This window comes from Dendronephthya gigantea, unplaced genomic scaffold, assembly GCF_004324835.1.
Source record: "Dendronephthya gigantea isolate DGI-Jeju-01 unplaced genomic scaffold, DenGig_1.0 000652F, whole genome shotgun sequence".
Taxonomy (NCBI): domain Eukaryota; kingdom Metazoa; phylum Cnidaria; class Anthozoa; order Malacalcyonacea; family Nephtheidae; genus Dendronephthya; species Dendronephthya gigantea.
This window is the reverse complement of record NW_021163662.1, coordinates 1-21,569: the sequence shown is the minus strand read 5'-3', so window position 1 is coordinate 21,569 and position 21,569 is coordinate 1. Positions and strand designations below refer to the sequence as shown.

The 21,569-nt window shown below is 36.8% G+C and overlaps 3 protein-coding genes and 1 pseudogene across 3 annotated transcripts; all 4 read right to left on the bottom strand.

The window, feature by feature from the left end:
• Window positions 1-84: 84 nt before the first annotated feature.
• On the bottom strand, window positions 85-1,337 carry LOC114544112 (voltage-dependent calcium channel subunit alpha-2/delta-2-like). The gene is made up of 4 exons (XM_028562843.1): window positions 1,198-1,337; window positions 616-747; window positions 408-468; window positions 85-106 (listed from the first exon to the last, which is right to left on the bottom strand). Exons 1-4 carry the CDS (start codon window positions 1,298-1,300, stop codon window positions 85-87), a joined length of 318 nt encoding a protein of 105 aa, XP_028418644.1. The 5' UTR covers window positions 1,301-1,337.
• Window positions 1,338-2,599: 1,262 nt separating this feature from the next.
• Window positions 2,600-5,088, bottom strand: LOC114544110. Its single transcript, XM_028562842.1, has 4 exons — window positions 4,770-5,088; window positions 4,585-4,675; window positions 4,364-4,459; window positions 2,600-2,677 (listed from the first exon to the last, which is right to left on the bottom strand). The coding sequence occupies exons 1-4, from the start codon at window positions 4,835-4,837 to the stop codon at window positions 2,600-2,602; spliced, it is 333 nt and encodes a 110-aa protein (XP_028418643.1). The 5' UTR covers window positions 4,838-5,088.
• An 873-nt stretch (window positions 5,089-5,961) lies between these two features.
• LOC114544114 lies at window positions 5,962-15,799 on the bottom strand (annotated as a pseudogene).
• Window positions 15,800-17,705: 1,906 nt separating this feature from the next.
• Window positions 17,706-20,308, bottom strand: LOC114544115. The gene is made up of 4 exons (XM_028562845.1): window positions 20,186-20,308; window positions 19,981-20,044; window positions 19,006-19,035; window positions 17,706-18,727 (listed from the first exon to the last, which is right to left on the bottom strand). The coding sequence occupies exons 2-4, from the start codon at window positions 20,033-20,035 to the stop codon at window positions 17,706-17,708; spliced, it is 1,107 nt and encodes a 368-aa protein (XP_028418646.1). The 5' UTR covers window positions 20,036-20,044; window positions 20,186-20,308.
• Between the last annotated feature and the right edge of the window lie 1,261 nt (window positions 20,309-21,569).

Below are 21,569 nucleotides of genomic sequence, written 5' to 3'. Positions count from 1 at the left end.
TCATTTTTTATGCACAATGAACGAATTAGTTTTTCGAGTCATCAACGTGAATTACTTACAGATCAAGAATAATGACCATGTCTTTTAACTCGCACCATCAATATACCTGAATATAGAGAGGGTTTCATTTAATACAAAAGCACCATTCTATATTAGAGATACGTATGTCGGTGACTTTCCGTAAAAGTCTGCTGCATTAGGATGAAGGACAAAATTTTCATTTCTATTTTGCCGGCGCGTCCGAAATATATACGCTTTTTCGCGACGCCATCTTGAATGTATTGCTTTGGTTATTGTTCTAGTTCTTGTCCCACTTACAAATAACCTGAAGAGGATATCGTTGTTTGTCACTGTCGCATCTAATCCTCTTAAATTTTTTTGCCACACTAAGAGTTTCTAAAACTTACCATGATCTCTTACGTACGTCGAAATACTGTAAATGCGCACTGGCATTACGCCAAGAAGTTCCTAAAATTTAATAATTTTATACACCCGTTATACTCTGTGAATATATTTTGGGGGGGGAAATTTGACAAGCCTCGTTTTTGCGTAAATAGCAACAGACTTCTTGTTGTTGAATATAGGTCTACTACAATCGACTAGAACTGATCGTACCAGGATACCAGCGATAGACTCCATTGGACAAGCCAATATACTGCCATGCTTTCATCTTTTGATTGTTATAATTTTCCTTAAATTTCGTATCTAGTTCCTTCGTCCAGTCAATCGAGTTCAAAATTTTAACAGCTTAAATAAAGGGAAAAAGATAAGATCACGGTTGTCAGACAGATTGACTAAATAAATTACGTCAAAACAAAATTAGTGCTTCCAAAAACAAAGAAAACCAAGTATAGATTTTCTAAAGTGAACACATGATAATTGGCATGAAAAATATACTATTGGAAAAAGCTAAATTTGGTGGGTAAAGTGTAAATTGTATATATATCATATTATACTTATTCTTCGCCAGTTTTATGAAAACTAAAAAACATGCATTTGATTCCCAGTTCAGACAGGCAAAAATACCCTAAAAGTAAAAATGTTGGGAAACGATTGTTCTATGATTTTGATCTCTTTTCAAACCTGCCTGAAGCTGAGTGCACAAAACAATAGATCTTTAAACATAAAGAGTATCTCACAGCAACATTGCGAATGCCATGCAAATGCTTCGCTATTTGAACTAGAGTTCTAACATACTATATTGGTAGAGGTCAGTTGGAGTTTGGACAGCGCTTGTTTGCAAAGTGACACGGACAGAAAATCCATCGGTCTCTCCCAACATGGACTCGTTCCCTTCCATTGCATTAAAGTACTCGTACTGTAAGAAAACGAACCAACGTTATTTAATCAAATATGTGGTAATAAACTTGGCCTAATATGGTGGAATTCGGCCCCAGCGACACTAGTGCCAGTACCGAGTAGTCAGTTGTAGTCAGTAGTGGACAAGTAATTTTCGACTACTCTGTCTACTCGGTTTATGGTCGTTTCGTACTCTTGTCATTTCGTACTTCTGCCGTTTCGTACCCAGGCCTGGTCGTTTCGTACCCAGACATGGTCGTTTCGTACCCAGACATGGTCGTTTCGTACCCAGACAAGGTCGTTTCGAACTTTACACATGAGGGACTTAATGAGCTAGCTTTGCAAAAACAAGAAGACGAATATATTTATTTAAGCTCATTTCAACTGCCGAAAAATATATCCGTGATCTGTCCGTTTATTTTTTACTTATACAACTGAACACTAACTATTGACACAAAGATCTTTGTACACCGGGTTACATTTCCTTCAGAAACTAACTGAATGTTAAGTTCTACAAGCAAGGCTTCCTTATGAAATAGCTCAATTAGCCTGTAGAACGGTATTCCACGACGACCAAAATACATTCAACTTTAGCAGCACCGTTTCTAGCCTCCCAACACGTGTCGCACTTTGGAGCGCGTTTTGGAAATCAAAGACATCGCCAACAGTCCAACACGCGTACAAGACGAACACAGATAATCTTCGGTTAGGTCTTGTAAAATTTTTAAATCTCTCGGAGACAGGTTCTCACAACAAGAATGGCACCACATGCATTCGGCATCCTTCGCAAAAGATCGAATTGTCATTGCATTGCAGACTGCAAGTACCACATGGCCATTTGCGCTTAAGTGTGCGTGTAGACTTTCGGACCATTTTCAAACGATAAATTTGAACTGCCGAATGAAAAACTTAAATGTTGCAATACAGAGTTTCAAGTCAACAAAGAAAGTGGTTTTTATCAACGCTTTTAATGAAAACTGAACTGATTGCAATAAAAGCAGTCATATAGCGTTTGAGTACGAAACGACTAAAATCGGGGTACGAAACGACCATCAATTAGAGTACGAAACGACCAGGGATATGGGTACGAAATGACAAGAGTACGAAACGACCTGACACCGTCTACTCAATATTGTCAATATACGCAATTGTCAAATTCATTCACCAGACTACATGCATTAATGTTACTCAACACCTCTGGCTTTTTGAGATGATGGGATTGTTGGCCTTCACTTTCGGTGTCTTAGTAACATCAATTGCTAGACAAATTGCTAGACAAATTCTTAGTCCCTAATTTCTATTAGTACTCACATCTCTCGCCTAAATCTGTCTTTATAGTGTGGTTTTTGTAAACCAGCTCAGCATATTTTGCCATGTCCTACAATAATAAAATACTTTGTTTTCATGCCATCCTCTGCGTCAAAAAGACGTTTCGTGGCACCTTTTTGATACTTGATAACGCCCCAGTCGCCCCTTCAACCTATTTATATGTCTCACATGACCCATATCTAAGGGCTTATGCAAAGGGTTTATGAATTAACAAAAATCAAACTGATTTTACATCGTATCTGCAACTTAACTATCTACAACGAAAACTATATGACGAAAACTAAAGGTATACTTGAGGACAGTGATACCCAAAACAATTGCATTTTACTGGACTAACACAAACGAGTAGCTATATAGTCTTTAAAACTATGCTGCATGAACAGCTAGTATTTGTTATAAATGCTATGTGGACAAATGGGGAATTGAATAAGATGTGGATCCATGCATGAATGGATGAAAATGGCTCTAGTGAGTATTTATTTATTATATTTAGTATATGGAATTGTATGTTGCTTCTTGTAATATTGTTAAGCAATAATCAGCGAAATGTCACATGATGATACCACAATAACACAATAGTGTCATTAATTAGAATGCATCATTTGATTCATTGTCATTGATATTTGCTAGCAAGTATGCCATAAGACAAGACAATTAGTATTTCTTCATGGCAGATGTCAGACCAGGAGGAAAGAAACAAGATATACACATTCCCTGCCCTATTTACAATGTCATCAAGTTGTTATCATCAAATTGAGGGTTCACACAATTCTTTACTAGCCTTCTTTCCTATTACTCCTGCCATTCCGCTTTCTTCGCCCTAGTCATAGCAGACATAGCCCATTTGAAAAAACACATGCATCCTTTGCTGTCCTCACTTGCCTCCCTCCCACCATTCCCCACTTGCCCCCCCAACATTCTCATATTGTTTAAAATAAAAATCATTAAGTTGGTTAGAAAACTAATATAATTCAGTTATAACAGTTGTCTTGCAAAAATTTTGCAAAGTAGGTTTATAGAGTGCGTCTAGTGTATGGTTTCAAAAAAAGTGGTGTCGGAAAGTCCCATACATAAATCTTTTTATTCATGAGTATATTGGAGATGCATGCGCCCTAGGGCAGCTAGGGTGAGCACCCTGATGTATCATTGCAAAAATGGGATGTCTACACTAGCAATTTCTATAAGATAATTAATGCACTGGTTGGATACCTGAAACTTTTTAAACATTAGGTTTTTTTATTGCTTTTTGATATGCCTTAGCGATATAAACTTTGGTGTTAAAAGATATTTTGGAAAGTGATTTTCCAATTGCCCACCCTCTTTAATTTCGTATATGAATTTATAAGGATATATAATACTTGTTCAGTCAGAATATGCATATAATTAAAACCTTCTAAATCTGAGAAATGTATGCTTGCAAATACTTTTTTACAAAGTATTTCATCAAAAAATTATCCCAATTGATTAAATACATTTTGCCTTTTGGTTCCTAGCTTGGTTGAGGGAGACCCTTTTAAACACCTGTCAAAAGTTCCTGCAATCCACTTCAGGTTCAAACAAATTGTCATTTATTTTTTGTTCTCAGTCACCAAGTAAATGCTTTTTGCATGTGCATATAAAGGTTTCTAACTTCTGGAAACTCTGGTTTATTAATATATATATATTATATGGATGGTTTTGTACAAAGCTTTACAATATGTGGCAATAATGAAACAAAATTTTAAACAATACCTACCTCAGCTGTGGATGTTCGATTCTTGAATAACATTTTTAAATTACTAATATCCTTATCTATTGCCGTCTTCGCGAGCGATTTCCCATCAAGATCTTTCTGCAATAAATTCATATTAGCAAACAGTTTATAATGAAGCAATGAAAAATGTATTCTCAATCGTATATACAAACGTCATATATTTATAACGGTTTGAATGAACAAATGCTGGCAAAAAAACTTACCACGATGTCGGACAATGTCGAATAGTTTACTGCTTCATTCAGAACGCTGGCCAGTTTCACGCTTAAATTATTTGCGACGGTGCGAGTTTCACTGTAGAAATTTCAAACGTTTAAAACAGAAAAATATATACACATACATATAGCAGACGCTTTCATAAAAAAATATATTATATTATCTAACTTACTCATCTGCGCCATAAATGCTTCCGAACGAAGCAAAGATGAAAATTATAGCAAAATTGAACAAACTCATCGCTTCCCGTTTTGAACGTCGTATGCGTGGACAAATGAAAAACACAGCACAATTAGATGCAGCGGATTATTTTCCCGAGACACGTAGAAAATAGAAAGATATGAATGTTTAAAAGCTTATGTTGACACAAATGCAGATGTTGTGTGTTATAATATGCGACAGGTGGTTCACTCATACAATAAACGCAATTGGTCAATCCCGTATATTGAATAGATAAACGAAGACATTTCCACATATATAACAACAAATAGTCTACAACTAATTCGAAGATGAAGAGAATTCGAAGATGAAGAGGAAAAACGAAATGAAAAATAATAAAACATATTCTTTGCCACTCAATTGCACACGATGGGCATAGCATGTTGACTAATTAGTGACAATAAATTACAATTCCATTTTGGATTATACACTTTTTGGCTTTCATTAATTACTTTTTTGCAACAATCTCATGTTCTAAATGCTAGGCTATATATTATTAGGTATTTCTCATGCCTGCTGTTTGTATCGAGGGCATCAGGAACACCGAATGATGCGAGGGCAGAGTTCAGACTTTCATTAATGGGCACGGCGCAATGCTATCGTTTACCTCTCTCTGATATTATTTCAGAGGTCTCTGGTAAAGGACCACCCTGGAAGGAACGGATCGAGTTTGGGTTTTGTTCCACGCGCCATCTCAAGGTCTACAGGGTGTCCCCAAAAAACAACACTAAATATTCATAAATACTCAATCTTTTGTGTTCGACTATACATAGAAAGCGACGAAAGCGAATATTTCGTGAATATTGGGTGTGGTTGCGTTTTTTTATTCACTCGTACTCATGAAATGCTTAGCAGCTTGTCAATGTGCTTGTCCTTGGGATCACGTCTGATGAGATCGTGACCTCATTTTCGTGTAAAATCCATATGCATATAACATACTCTGGCACAATTGGCCTACCGGTAAACTCCCAAGCGCCAAAAAAACATTAAACTAAAAGAAAACACTATGGGACGGAGTTCAACTGTCGATGTTTTATATAACAGGAATGTCGTGAATAGTTTGAGGAATGAAACGTTTGAGGAATACTACCAAACGCATTTTCGGAAGAGTTATTCTAAGAAAAGACGGTACACATTTTAAGCAGGTATATGGTTTATTATCACACTGACAATATTTCTAGCCTACACATTTAGACCAAACCGGGTTTTGGTCTAAATTTTCACACAAGCCCCAAATTTAATATAACAATCCCACTACCGTCTCCAGATAGTATCCCCCTAGCCAATAACCGATTATCTAGCCATCTATATACACGCATAGTGCAAACTGCAATGTACAGGTAGTGAATATTTATAGATATGGAATGTTCAGTTAACGGGAAACATCGTGGTTTCTTCACGAGCTATTCTTTTCCTTTTTGCCACAAAACCGTGTTCATCATCATCACCAAGCCTATGACAAAACGAAATTTCAGTCTCAAAGAACTAATAGGTGAAGAGGTAGTTTTTCATCAGTTGACGTGATCTGACGAACTTCAAAGAGTATCATGCAAGGGCGGACTTTAGCCCTATACGTCAAGGGTTTTTTAGTGAGGGGTAGTGACCCGAACTTTTGTTTCAAACCAAAATTCTTACATCTCAATGTCATTTTTAGTATATTTATCATGAATAATTCATAATTTCAAAATTACAGTTTTTTTCCTCGCTTCACAATGTCACATGACCTCCCATCCCGGGGGAGGGTTATCTATCATTGTCTAGGAGGGTTGTAGCACTCTACCATAGTATTGTGGTTTTCGTGGAGTTGAGCCGGAGACCTCACGCGAAAAAATAACGATTCCCTTGTTAACTGTTTTGTATTAAAACTGTGGTAAATGGCATAGGTATATATATCTGATAAAAGGAGAGGCGGTAGGAGTATAGTCATTGTTGACTGCACACAGGTGGGAATATTCCATAACAACAAACACCTTGAAGAAAAAGCACATGCTACTGTAGAGATTGTATTCTAGTAAACTTACGACACAGATGTTGATATTCCTTCTTGCAGTTCCCCAACCATTTCACGCAGTCGCTTAGCACACACAAGTTTCGCTTCCTCGTGATCAATAATTCTCATTGGATAATCTTTTCCAATGATACAACCGGCTGCTTGCTGGACTTCAATAGGAGCATTCCAGGGATCATAAATGTACTCCGCGGGAAAGTTACGCAATTGCGGAATATATTTCCTAAAAGAGAAGGTGCATACCTCATTAATATTAGCAATTAAGTATAAAAATCGTTTAATGTTATGTCAGCGTTTACAGGTCTGCTGGAATCCCGATAATTGACACATTTTTCTCAACTGTTCCTGGCTGATGATGTGCATGATTTCCACTCGATATTAAGACGTCACCCTTCGAATTATCCTACAATCTACATCAAAGAGGTGACACAATATCGTATATATAGGCATGTAGCTAGAAATACCGTATTAACATTCCTTGTGGATCATGTTGTTTTCCGGTGTTGACTGGACAGTAATACTTGTTACTTTTGATGAAAAATGAACTGCAAGAGATCATCAGCCAGTTGGCAGCACATAGACTCCATTCAAAGTCGATTTGGAATTCTTGACATGTCTACAATATTCACACATATCACACATATAAATACACACACCACATTGATCTAAAGGATTAAATTCGCGTATTGAGGATTTACTTGGCTGGGTTCATACTATAATAATATTAATCGATAGTAATCGATCTGGACAAATGTGCTTTTTTTTAACTGAAGGGTTTGAAAAGGTATTAACAAAATTAAACATACCTTAAACCCCTCTTCCCAGGATACCCAGAGACAACCTCTAGTCAAGAAACATGCGGCTGCTTGACGCCCAAGATGATTTGACCAACCTTCTTTACGTAGCTGTGTTTGGATAGCATCAATCCAAGGAAAGCCAGTTTTACCCTACAATATGATCATACTATAATAAAGCTCCTGTGTGTACATAAATGGCGTGCGTCAATTGATTGTTTGCCGGTCTAAAATCACTCTATATATTAGACAGCAGCCCAAAGTAAAGGTTCAAATTTAAGATTAATTCTTATTTAAGAACCCGGACACCCTTCAGGGAACACATCGTAAATAAATTTTGTTTACACTATAGTTACTCATTCGTAACAAGTACGAAAGATCGGCCCCGAAGCTCATTTTAGCGCTCAGGGGCCGGCTGAGCCGGGTCATAGGGCCCCGCTTACCTCGCGCCAGTCTTTGAGGAAATCACGGTTAGATTCCCAAGGAATCTGAAGACAAACAGGATTATTCTTCATCTTGTCAAAGAAAAAATTGCGATGGCCCAGCGTGAACAAAAAGTCACGGAACATCAATTTCATCAGGATATTAATGATAAACTGATTTTCGTTGGTCTGAAATGAAAGTACGTAAGAATGAAAGTGTCTTCAAACAACTCTGTATCGTTATAATATTCAAATACTCGCGAAAATTACTCGCGAATCGCACAATTAAAGAATTGATAATATCGTTTCATCTTTAACAAGAATTGTTACCCCATGCACCCACATTGTAATCGATGTACACGTGATCCCTTCGCGTACATGCAAACGGACGTGCAAGTTGTTCCCGGTTGATACTAACAGGACTAAAAATTGTTGTGCTGCACTGCACCAAAACCATGTTTGTTATCAAGTGGCAGTTGAAGTTTGTTAGGCTTTAAAAGGTTACTGCACGTTGTGCTGCGTCCACCTGACAACGAGGTTAGTGAGATGCAGCACAACACTTTTCAGTTCCGTTTTTTACTAACAATTTGAGGAAGCAAAACGTTAGGTCATCAACGTAAGGAATTAATCCATCTGCATAGTAGCTAAAAATATTTGTACTGTAGTCGAATTCAAATCTTCATATACTCGTTTTTAAAATATTTTGAAATGTAAAGACGATAACAAAAATATGTAAACAGAATTTAGATTTAATTTTTAAACCCATTCCTCGATGTTCCTTCCAATAAGAACATTTTTTTATTGCCTTACCTTTTTCCTAAGTTTGCTCAAAGTATGATACATCAATCGGGAGGATATACACCCAAAACGCATGTAAGGAGACAAAGCGGTAACTTTCGGAAAACAGGCATCTCCAAAACTATCAACGTCTGCATGTTCATTCTCAATCTAAGAACAGATAATATCAGTTATAGCAAGCCGCAAACAAACAATAGACTTTTCTTAAGATGACGTAGTCTAACGTCACATGATGTCTCCGCAAAACTAACGAGCTAATCAAACTTCGTGTAACATTATACTTTCCGCGCTTGACGTCACACTGAGAAAGGCCTATTGAAAAACAGCTTTTTTCAATAGGCTATCAGCTACACGGGCGATTTTTGTCAACGATATTTTCTTTCTAGTGTATGTTATTTAGTGGACTACGCACACAGTTGTGTAAGCTTGGTGAAGTAAAATATTCTAAACTACCACGATCTACTATGTCTACTAATCTACTCTGTTAAATTTACTCAATAGCATACACCAGAAAGAGAACATCGCCGTTATAAACATAGCCACAGGTTAATATACCTTCTTAACAAGAATATCAAATCTTCTCAATGCTTCATTTTCTCCTCCTTTCCAAACATCCAAACCCTCAACGTCTGCAGTAGTCATTCCAAATTCCTCCAACTGAGGCAGTTCATAACCTGGCACAAAAGGACTGAAACAGCCGTGGAAAGACGTGGAATCTAATGGCAGTAAAGGATTCTCTGGTTGACCAAGTTTTTTTACTGTGGAGATGAAGCGTTTGAATGTAAATGGCTGAAGACTATCGTTAGATTTGACGACACTGTAAGGGAATGCAACACGACATTAGGTTGGGTAGAAACCGGGTATAGTATTCGTAGGAGCATTTACACAAACTTGCGTTCATTATTAAACTTGCAGAAATTACGTTAACACGCGGCATGAAATATCGAGCTCGACTTTAAGCTGTAGCCCTAAACTTCTTTAACTTTCCTTTGGCTCAACTCTTTTCTAATATCATTTTGTCGTTTGGGGCGCTTCTCAGCTCGATGCATCATCACACGGTATAGAGTACAAACGAGAAGAAAATATTTCATCTGATATACAGTAAGGTGTGATTTACATACTTAGGAATAGAATAGAGAGTATGTGATACTTTAGTGACGACTTGTATATCACACTTCTTTGCTAATGCAACAACAGAATCCTCAAGTTTCTTCCCAAACGGCTCCGTATCTTCCTCCATTGTTAATTTTGTCACTCTCCATTTCACAAAGATTCGCTTGAAGGCTGCCATAGGGGAGTCCCGAATCACGTACAAAAATGAACCACATTCACGAAGCTTTTGGTCAAGATCTCGAAGACAATGGAGTAGAAATTTCCCGTGGTTCACAGAAGATTTATTCTCCTGAAAAACAAGGGGCAAATATGTAAACACCATAGAAGTTTCCTCCGTTTTTCACTGCTTCCATAAGGGCGGGATTATCGTGGACTCGCAGATCTTTTCTAAACCAATGAACAACATTCCGGCCGGTACTTGATACTAGAAATGAAAAGAATATAAGAGTGATAATCATTGAATAAAATGTATTGTGCGTCATATTCCAAGGAAAAAAATAATCTACTAAAGTTTGCATTGATAATCATTACGGGACAAACTTTAGCGGAATATACTCACAGGACAAACTATAATTTTGACAAAGACGTTTTTGTTATTCTTTAACTTATTCTTGTTTCGTCGCTACGTATGTATAACTTATTCTTTGGAAAACAAGTTACTCGGAAAACACGAATGGTTTTCACTTTTCAACTTACTTGGATGAAGGAGTTCTTCGTGAAATTTTCTTAGTTTTTCAACACACGATTGTCTGGCATCAACATGATCTATTATTCGATCTGGGTAGTCCTCGCCGATGATACAGCTCGCTTTCTTTTGAACCTCGTATGGCGCAGTCCACGGTTTATGGATGTACTTGTCAGGAAAATCACGAAGAACTGGCAAATATTTTCTTAAAAATAAACGCACGGGTCACACTATAAAGTTTATCATCTTAGATTACAAGTGCAAACAATTAGTTGTTCCAAAGTCGCAGTGGAGGAATGGCAATGCATCATGATACCCAACTATTATGCCTTTTTCACCTTTGCCATGCAGCTTACAAAAGATTGATGTCAAGTCAGATACGCATTTGTGCAGCCAAACGGTCTCTACTCACCTGATGTACGCTCCGTTTTCATCTAAACGTTTTGCTTCTTCCACTGGACAATATGAATGAGAATTATGATTAAAAAAAGAACTTGCGGAAGCACATAACCAACTACCAGCATTTACACTTCTTTCTGCGTCAAGGCAATATTCTTCGAAAAACTACACATAAAAATAGAAATATATTGCCGTAATCCGACAGCTGAAAACGAAGACTGCAAGGGAGCTCAGTCTGGTTTATTACTTACAGCGGTTTGCTTAAAAAACAACGATCTGCAGGCATGTAGGGCATGTTCAATTCTAGGTAGTCCAGAAGTATTTAATATTGCGGTCTGTGACATGCATGCGCATACTAGTGTATAAGAAATAGGCTACCTATATCTGTTTAACTATGCCAGTTGAACTACGATGCCTGATATCGTGTCTTTTTAAAAATAAAATTAAACATTCCATTCCCATCAGCCCACTTACTTTGACACCTTCTTCCCAGCTGATCCAAAGACATCCTCTGGTAAGGAAATACGCCAACGATTGTCTTGCTTCATAACTAATCCATCCTTCTTGTTTAAGCTGAGCAACGTTTGCATCAATCCAAGGGAAGCCTGTTTTACCCTGTATGGAATATTAACGTTTCTGAATCCAGTGATACCTTTTTAGACGACATTTCTAAGACGATCTGGTAGTAGTAGTTTTAACCAATGACCGCATGCCAGAACATTTCCGTTTACAAGCTATGTCTTCAGATATTGTAGTCATTTCGTGATAAACTTATAGTAGAACAATTTTTTTCTTGAACGTTATTGATATCGAAAAACCTACAAAGCGACTTCATTCCAACCAAAAATACCGTCACAAAGACTCATTACATGCATGCCAAATCCTCAAGAATGTTTTCAAGGGCGGTGACAAGATACATTTACTTAGTTTAGTCAGTTACTCGATTGCTACCACTGGTTCCGTGAGCGTTTTAATTTACAACACCCCTAGCTGTTCCCCTGTTCAATAATTAACACTTATTTACTGCGAACGAAAGAAACATTATGTTTTGTGAACCCGAGACCTGTCGATATTTCACGAGGCTAAGCCGAGTATAATGTTTTCTGCGTTCTCGGAAAATAAGTTTTTTATTATATACCACACAAGCTACAAGGTAAACAACGAAATATCTATTAATAAAAGACATAATTTCAAATGGAAAAACAGGCCTATAAAGGTCGTGATTAAAGTTGTTAAAGTTGTTATTTCCCATGGGAAATAACACGCTATCTCACTCTACACGGCGCGGGCGACATGAAAATTCAAGTCACTCTCGCGTGATTCGCTCTCGACCAATGAAACGTAACAAACACCAAACTTTGACAAGTGGTATATATAATAATGTTTTAAAATACGTCCACTAAAGATTGACCCAGGGTATTTATGATTTAAAATGAATCGCATTCAGATTGCACATTATGTAGCTACCTGTTTAAATTTCTTTAAATATTCTCTGTTTTCTTCCCAAGGAATACCCAAGCAGATAGGATTACCGTCCACCCTATCCCAGTTTCTGATACGACTTGCTAACATTAGAAAAAAGTCTCTTGTTTCCAGACCTTTCAGGAAACCAGAAATTCTGTCACTCTACACCGAGAGAATAAGAAAGATTTATATGCAACGTATTTGACGATAAGCATGCAGGGACAAATCGATCTGCCTGAAAACAGAAAACTAATTTTACCTTTTCAATGTAGCGACGAGCTTCATGGTATACACTTCTTACAGACAGGCATCCAAATCTAAAATATGGACTCAATCTGCTCTGCTGGCGCGAAGACTTATTCTTCTCATCAAGGTCAGATCTTGAAACCTGTAATAGTCGGGTATAATTTAAAATCCTTACTGTACGCATATTGAAACGTATGGAAGAACCTAAATAGCTACAAGCTAAATATTTAAAAGTATGCATAACAATGAGAAAGTAGGGTATACTTCTTGTATTCCTTGATATTGTGGCTGGAATAGTTCATTGTCATGGTTGCAAGAATATAGTGGTGGTTGGGTGCAAAGTAAAATGTCTCAGAAAAAAAACCCTGTAGCTAGTAACCTATCTAACCTGGGAGCGGTGTGCCAGCGTCTTCAAAACTGACAATAATGGACAAGAAACTGCTCGACTTTTCAACCTAAGGGCCTTCGTAAGGAGAGTTGATAAGAAGACCCTTCGCCTTAGGTACTGTACTAACCTGTTCAAGGAAGTTGCTAAACTGTCTTAGTCCGTTATCTTCTCCTCCGAAGATCATTGATGTTAAAGGAATATTCTCTCCAAACCCCAGATCTTCTAATGAAGGTATTCCAAAGTCCAACCAATCAGACACAGGCGTTGTACATTTCATGAAATGTCGTGCTTCGCAACACTCTGCTGGAGGAGGTGGTTCACCAAGAGATGAGAACACACTCCGAAATTCTTTTAAGCTGATTGGAATATTCCCTCCATTATCATCAATGTATCTAATGTAAAAGAATTGTATTTGCGTGTTACAAATTATTTTTAATACAGGCGTTAAAATGCCTATACTACTTGATGCAGTATATCGCTTGACAACAGAATCCAACCCTATGCAATCATTGATTTCATAAGTATCATTTAAATGATTTTAAACTTTTCCGTGAGTACACGTACATGGCTACAAAAAACGCGACAGTGCGGAAAGCAGCACAAACAGTAGCAATACATATGAACATTTATAGCAGCGCTGGCTTTTTTAAAGGCTGCTACAATACTTTCCACTCAGCTAGTTTACACAAGCCTTGGAATGAAGTAAATCCATGCTGTAATTGTTCTTCTGAGATCGCAATGCAGTGTTTCAAATATATGTAATATCCTTAAAGTGTTCTCGTTAGTATTTTCCCCAAAACACAATAATCAATATACTTGCTACACATGTGGATATAGTGCTGATGCTTCATTATGTATTACCAAGTACAATAGGAAATCTAACAGACATGGGATAGAAAATGCCTAATATTTTACACCTGGTGGTCAGGTAATCAATTGCAGATACAGGTGGATTTAATTTAAGTGGTATAAGGCATCGCCATAGTTTTCACATCACTGGCTTTTTTATCCAGAGCATTTCCAACACAACACACTGTATAGTGTATACTGTATCTATTTATTCAAAGCACTTTTGAACTCTGTTAAAATCAAAACATCTTTTTCTTTCACCATGTAATAAATTTATTTAATCTAACCTTTCACCTTAAATTTAATGTGCATTTTCCGAAAAACTGTCACAAAAAAATGTGTGAAAAAATTTGCAGAAGCTGACAGCTAATCTGAAATTTAAGCTTAAAACACAATGACATCACAGGAAAGTTTATGTAGCATTCGATGTGTTCATCCACAAGAATTAAAGCATGAATTCTCTATTAAAGTTATAAAAAAATTTAAAAACAGTTGATTTTTACATTTTTTTAAATGTTTCCTTTGATTTTGATTAAAAATTGTCTATTCTCATGTGAAACTAAACCATTGTAAAACATTGTCAATGATTTAGTTCAGAATCTAAGGACGAGTAGGAAAATGTCTGACATATCTTAGGACTAAGCACACTAAGTCAGTATTATATGTATATGTATGTATAATATGTAATAACATGTATAATCTGTTGTACCAGAGATTTCCATACAGAGAGGTTTGAGGAGTTATGTTCCCTGAACAGAGGCTAGAGGCTAGGGCCTAGGGTTGCGATGCAGAAGAAACAACATGGCAATAATTTTCAGAATTCCTTAGTTCTTCTCAGACAAATCTATCATTTTCCCTGATGGAAGGAGAGAGGCTTGCAATTTTAGTCGCAAACATAATCTTTATAGGAATTTTATACAAAACAGTTATCTAAGGCATAAAAACATAAAGTGGACTACCCCAAAACAAGGACATTAAAAGATTATTTTTCAACGAACCAAACAGTTCTACTCAGAGAACAATTACCCTTGAAATTTTTTTAATAGTTTATGCCAAACATGATCCAATTCCCATATATTTAAATAAATATTCTCTAACACACAAAATTTTAATCCGCAAAACATTTATTGAGCCGCAAAACAGAATTTTTAAACATATTATATAAAATATCAACATGAAAATTATCTTACCGTTCAACATCAAACAATGTATGTGAAATATTCGTAGCAACTTCGACATTAGCAATGCTGGCAAGTGAGAGCACAACTTCCTCTCTTTCTCTCGAGTAAATATCACAATCTGTGTTAAACGTTAAACGAGATATGTTCCACTTCTCAAACAGAGTCGGCAAAACACGGAGTGGTGAGCCTTTCACGACAAATAAGCGAGAGTTGCACTTTAGCAGTTTACTGTTAAGATCGCTCAGAGACTGAAGTATAAACCTCCAGATTGTAGGACTAGTGTTTGTACTCAAACGCGTCAAAGCTTCGGTATCAATGATGTAAACTCCATAGAAGTTATCGCAGTCTTCCAGGCATTTCAACAAGGCAGGATTATCGTGTAACCTTAGGTCCTTTCTAAACCAATGAAGATGGCTTCGTTTAAAAAGCTGGACATCCGTCTCCATATTTTTTTGCATTTATTCTTTACTGAACCAAACAGTAAAGGAGCCTTTACTACTTACAATCAATCCATAAGACCATATATTGACAATATTGAACCAATTGAAGTTTTTATATAAATTCGAGACACTACAGGCACTAGCATAAAATAAAAACATAAACGAACGCGCGTGAATTGTACTGCTGTGCGATATTCATGTTTGATAACTTTGATTACGTAAGAGTTACGTAAGCCAGCTGAGTCTGACCTCTGAGGGACTGGAAGTTACTTTCATGAGAAACGTGCTGCGTAGTGCAGAAATTTTTATTTTACGTAAAGGTTGTCTTAAAGTTAATATATCCAATTAGTTGCAGATGGTTTCAAACAAGAGCTCAGGGACAAAGCTAAAAGAATCTTCTAGTGAAAAACTGTTAAATTAAGCAAGAAAAGCGTGGTTCTGTTTGTTTTGGGTGCGGTTGAGAGGGTGACCAAGTCGCTCAGACATAAGACATTATATCATACCGTGTTACATCTTATCTCACACATGAATGTTACGTAATAAGCATATGGCTTGACAAAATTTTTTTAAAAAAATACAATTATACAAGATAATGTTAAATATGTTTTGACCGTTAAACTTGGAGAATGTTAGAATAAACTAGAAGACGACAGCCAAAAAGTTTGCTCACAAAAAAGAACTTTGTTTGAATTTCGCATTAGAAATTTTTATTGGAAATATAGAATTTATTTCGAGTGTTGAAAAGAATATTTGTCAATAAAACACCGCATATTATATAACAAATTTCGTAATATCTTCCCGCTTAGAAATTAGGATAACACATGCACGTCTCGCCGCAACGTGCGACGAGATACAGCAGTCCATTATCATTACGTACAAATATACGACGGTATACAAGTAAAGTAAAGAACAGTGGGCAAAAAGCAACTAAAAAGAGGCTCAAGAGCTCCCAAATTTTCTCGCTCTACACCAACGATGGTAGCGCCTCGAGCCATGGAGCGCTATCCCCACTAATGTTAGTAATTTGAACCTCTCTATGTTAGTAATTTGAAGCAGTCTGTGCCTAGCACCTTTTTAGATCCAAGACCAAGAACCATGGGTACTGACTTGGCCAAAATATTAACAGTCCAACAAAACTATGGAAGATGGCTGTACGAGTACGAACATGCGTAATAATGTGACGAGGCTATTTTTGATCGATGATAATATTTATTATGGCATAAAAGAATGTAAATCACTTAAAATGAATACATCAAATATTTACAACTAATTGTACAAACTATAGTTAAAAATAACACCATGCATACATGCCGAGCCAGATGTTTGTTTTCCACCCAGGCTTTCAATAATATTTTCACCTGAGTTTCGAGATGATGCAGGTCTTGACCGCAAGTACCCAATTATAATTAAATATTAATTTCATGGATTGACCAAAATCTAAATTGTTTTCCTACAGCTACTATTTTATTTTATCACTCTAGTCTCTACCATTTCTGGTCATGCTTATTGCGCCACTGTGGGACTAGTCGAACAAACACTGATATATATTACTTGTTCTGTTAAATCGAGGTATATACTTTATCAAAACGTCAGGTTATTATATACTGTCACGTGGATTCGTGTGCAGATTGTACTATTACTATTAGAGAATACCGGTGTATATATTAGTCAAATCTATTTCATTCAAATCAAACTATGCCGATTACAGTAAAGACAGCGGATGTACATTTTACCTGAATGCATGCTCTCAAATATTTTTTATATACCGAATTGACATCATTTATTGCAAAACAGTCCTAAAAAAGTATTTTTCTCTGCCGGCTCTGTTTTCATTCATGTTATGCTTGTAGTCAAATTGTTCACAAACGCAAATAGACGTCTTTTGAAGGACAAAAAAGGTGGTTATGGTTATGCTAAATCATTGTTTTTTTCTTTGGCAAATATTCAAATGTTTCTGGTGAAACGTACATGCATCCGCTATCATTTCGGTAATTTTAGGTTTGCTGGTTAACCTCATATATTATATTTATTAGTACATAATAAAAATTGATTATATTATAAAAATTGGCTATACATTAAAAATTCTATTAAACTATTATGCGCTAATATAGACAGGAGGATATAATATATGAAGTTGCGTTACACAAGGCTTTCATCTCCTGACCAGTCATTGCGTCCATCCTCAGGAATCTATTTATAAAAGGTTGTCTTTTTTGAACGACAGGATTATGTATAGCGTAACTGGAGTGATGCGAGCGGGGGAGAGACCCTGAAATCATGAGTTGCGGTTGGTTCAAAGCTGATGTCGATGCATACAAATGAGCTTTAGCCACGTGTCCTGTGTGAGGTTTAATGAAATTATCGTTGACGAAATAGGACCCAGTACTTTCACTGTTACTCATTATTCCCAATTTACTAGGATAGTTATAACGCGCCGTCGTAATACTTGATCTATTCCTCGATGATGTGCTTACCCAATGACCTGCGGTTTTGTCAGAGGTAATGATTGTTGGTGGACTGTGCGTAACTTGAACATCGTCACTATTGTAGTCACTATCACTCTGTGAGGGGGACCCACCACCAATATAACGAACTTTAGTTGAACCAGCATATGTCGGCCCTGTATTATTATTCAATATTTCAGTTTTGAGCCCGCCAAATCTTTCGACGACTGCACGATTAACATTGTTCTGATATAGCCCCGGTGCTGAGCCACGCCTTCTATCATGGGGTCCAAGTGAAGACTCTCTCCTACTAAAACGACTTTCTGAATAAGACGGAGGCTGTGGACGAAGACTTGATGTGGAAGAGATAGATGAACTCGAATCGAGGCGAAGAAGGGATGCCGGATTGGAACTTTGTGATGGTACATTTAATCTTTTTTTGTAAAACATTTCGTTGATCGTGGTAGATGATGCAAATGCTGGTGTTTCATTAAATCTTGGATAAAAGGGACTTGCAAGTTCTTCGTTAGACGATGTTGAACCAGATGTGACTGTTTTGTCGGAAAGAAGTGTTGGGTTAACTGAATTATCTATTGAATTTGTATTGCTTGCTCTACGTTGTCCTGTAGCAGCCTCGAAGCTTGATCTTCGTGAAGATGGTGGCTTGATACTATCCAATTCTAAATTGTTAAAGAAAATTTCTAAATCACCCAATACGTCCTATATATCACCAGATAAGTTTTATAGGTAGCAAATTCATGTTAGTCATGCAGACAATAGCGGAATTACCGTAACATGGACATGTAACCGTAGCCTAGCAACCTAACCATAAAGCCTGGTTCCCATGCCACCGCGATATATTAACTCAAATCGTCCAATATATCCAAACAGTCGAATTATCATTCTATTCGATATTTTTTATTTATTCCTATCTGATATCCAACAGTATTTTACTCACCATCTTCATATGAATTCAAACTGTTTCCATCTAAAAATGGAGAGTGTTACATTGAATGAAAAGTAATAAATACATTTGCATTCGTATATATACTGCATGGAGAAAGTAAAAAGAAGAATGTACCTTAACCTGCACAAAATCATGCATGAAAAAATGAACAATCAAGTATATATGAATTTCGAACATCACGTTAAACTATCTAAGTTTCATTGTTAACACAATCCTTTTCTAGTAACATGAATCATTGTTTTTATTATAAAAGATATTCTTATCCGGCATAGATAAAAAAAGGTACATGTTTGGGTCAGTCGTTTGGGTTGGTTTCCTTTTTTTTTGCTTTCATAACTATTTACGTAATATCAAAGGAAGAAGTTATTTCCAGTTTTCAACCAGAAACAAAACAGGATGAAATTATAACTCGAAAGCCAAAATAGCTGATTACGAGAGGTATTTGGTACCCTGTACCCGGTTTGGAAACAAAAATATCATAATTGCATTCATAATAATTTTCAAAATGTCATCAAAGTCAAAATCAATTAACTGCTCAAAATGTAATCAAAAAGGAAACGTTTCAAATATTTATACGTGTATATTATAGCACATTTTAGACAGTTGATGAGCCAATTTTCACATGCATGGATTATCTACGCTTGTTTATGACGTTACAATCTGACACTCTTGAAAAAATGATTGTACAAAGCTTACTCAAAGCTTTTCTTTTCAAGAAAACCAATACGCAATAGAATTTGTTCTAATATGGATGAGTTGCTAATGAAATTCTAAAGCGGTTGAAACTTTGAATTGTGCATGAATGATGGCTTCCAAAAATTATGGCAAATGCAAAGCACCTAGCAAGCTGTCAGGCCGCTATAACCACATTTCTTGATAGTACAAAATATTATAGAAGACATGCATTTTCGTCATGTATTCAGTTTCATCACATGAATTAAAGCTCTTCACACACGAAACACATACCTAATCCATGGTCTTCACTTTGACTCTCTTTCATTCGTTTTAGAGCTTGCTGCATCGTCTTCAACTTAAATTACACCAATTTAATATATTTTTTAAGTTGACTCGGATAAAGATGTAGCTATTAAGAATATTCAGCGAAGTCATGAAAACGCCAACATTTTAAACACATGGATAACATCGTTAGTAATTCAGTCATATGTCTCACCTTGGAGAAAGATTTTTGATAGATTAACTTTCTAGATTTCTTAACATTTTTACTAGCTTTCGGGTCATTGGCCAATTTCTGTGGAAAAAATACAATACGATAATCCTATTTAGTAACTCAATCAAAGAAACTTTGATATTTCTAATAAAGCCTGGTTCTCAGTCAGCGATTTAAAAATTAAAAAATGGGTACATGTGTATGGGGGCAAAACACGTGATAAATGGGCTAATAGAAACAAAAACACAAATTGGAATACACTTCATTGCCAAAGAGACGCCTGATTGTGGGCTAAGAATAGCCCGCAATGAGGGAAGCCTGATCAGCAACGAAAACGTATTACAACCAGTTTTGATGTAAACAAAGAAATGGGAGTCGTATTACTATGGGTGAAGTGGCTTAAATGAAAGAGAGCCTTTCATTTATGCCAGAGGGATGAAGAGTACCAAGACTGTGGATGAGTTGCATTTCTTGTCGTTTACGGCTATCGTTAGTACCGGAATTGGGACAGAGGGCTCTAATTTTCATTTCCGTGACACAATGATTACCAGAGGTAAAGTTTCTGGCAACAGGCTTGGTGTTATCGTGGTGGTTAACCGACCTACCGTGTTCACCAAACCTTACCCTTAGAGATCTTCCAGTTTCACCGATATATAGTAATTCACATTTGCTGCGTGGATGCAATAAATGAGGTTGGAAAAGAGGCATGTGAAATGGTGCCTGATGAAAAACTGTGAATTGGGAGCCGAATTAACAGTGCTGGAATCGGTAGATGAGCTTGTTTTACATTGGCCAATGCCACATGGGAATGTGCCATTGGGCTCTGAAAAGTTTTGCTGTAGCAAGCTGTGTCCCAATGCGTTGTTGTGCCGAAAAGAGACTAGGGTGTTATCGGTGAAAATCGAAGATGTCTCGGGATCATTTTGCAGGATATAAAAATTCCTAAATAAGATATCCCTAACAGCAAAATTGAAAGGATGATGTGTTAGAACTAAGGGAGTAGAATTATTGCTAGGGGTGCTAGAGACAGAGTCTCTAAGAGTGTCTAAGCAGGAAATGTCAGAGGCCTTAGATAAGGCAGTGTCAAAAGAAGGGAGAGATAGCCGCGCCCGACAAAAAATGTTTTTATCTCCAGACATTTGGACTGGAAGTCATCATCTTCACTGCAAAGGCGACGGAGATGAAGGAATTGTGAGAAGGGGATAGACCTCTTAGTGTGGCTGGGGTGGAAGGAAGAATATAAGAGATAGCTATGGGAGTCAGTGGGCTTGTAGAACACTGAGGTAGAGAGCCTATTGCCATTGATGGAAACTAGGATATCTAAGAATGATACACTGGTCTCACTGCTCTTCCATCCCTCTGGCATAAATGAAAGACTCTTTCATTT

Bases quoted from the DNA above. Each gene is read 5' to 3' on its own strand.
- LOC114544112 (XM_028562843.1), bottom strand. From the start codon at position 1,300: ATGGAAGGGAACGAGTCCATGTTGGGAGAGACCGATGGATTTTCTGTC. The intron at 748-1,197 runs GTATGTTAGAAC...CCTTTATTTAAG, and splicing joins AACTGACCTCTACCAATATA to CTGTTAAAATTTTGAACTCG. The intron at 469-615 runs GTACGATCAGTT...ATTAAATTTTAG, and splicing joins AGTCTATCGCTGGTATCCTG to GAACTTCTTGGCGTAATGCC.
- LOC114544110 (XM_028562842.1), bottom strand. From the start codon at position 4,837: ATGAGTTTGTTCAATTTTGCTATAATTTTCATCTTTGCTTCGTTCGGA. The intron at 4,676-4,769 runs GTAAGTTAGATA...AAATTTCTACAG, and splicing joins AGCATTTATGGCGCAGATGA to TGAAACTCGCACCGTCGCAA. The intron at 4,460-4,584 runs GTAAGTTTTTTT...AATTTATTGCAG, and splicing joins CGACATTGTCCGACATCGTG to AAAGATCTTGATGGGAAATC.
- LOC114544115 (XM_028562845.1), bottom strand. From the start codon at position 20,035: ATGCAGCAAGCTCTAAAACGAATGAAAGAGAGTCAAAGTGAAGACCAT. The intron at 19,036-19,980 runs GTATGTGTTTCG...CTCCATTTTTAG, and splicing joins AAGTGAAGACCATGGATTAG to ATGGAAACAGTTTGAATTCA. The intron at 18,728-19,005 runs GTGAGTAAAATA...TTAACAATTTAG, and splicing joins TTTGAATTCATATGAAGATG to AATTGGATAGTATCAAGCCA.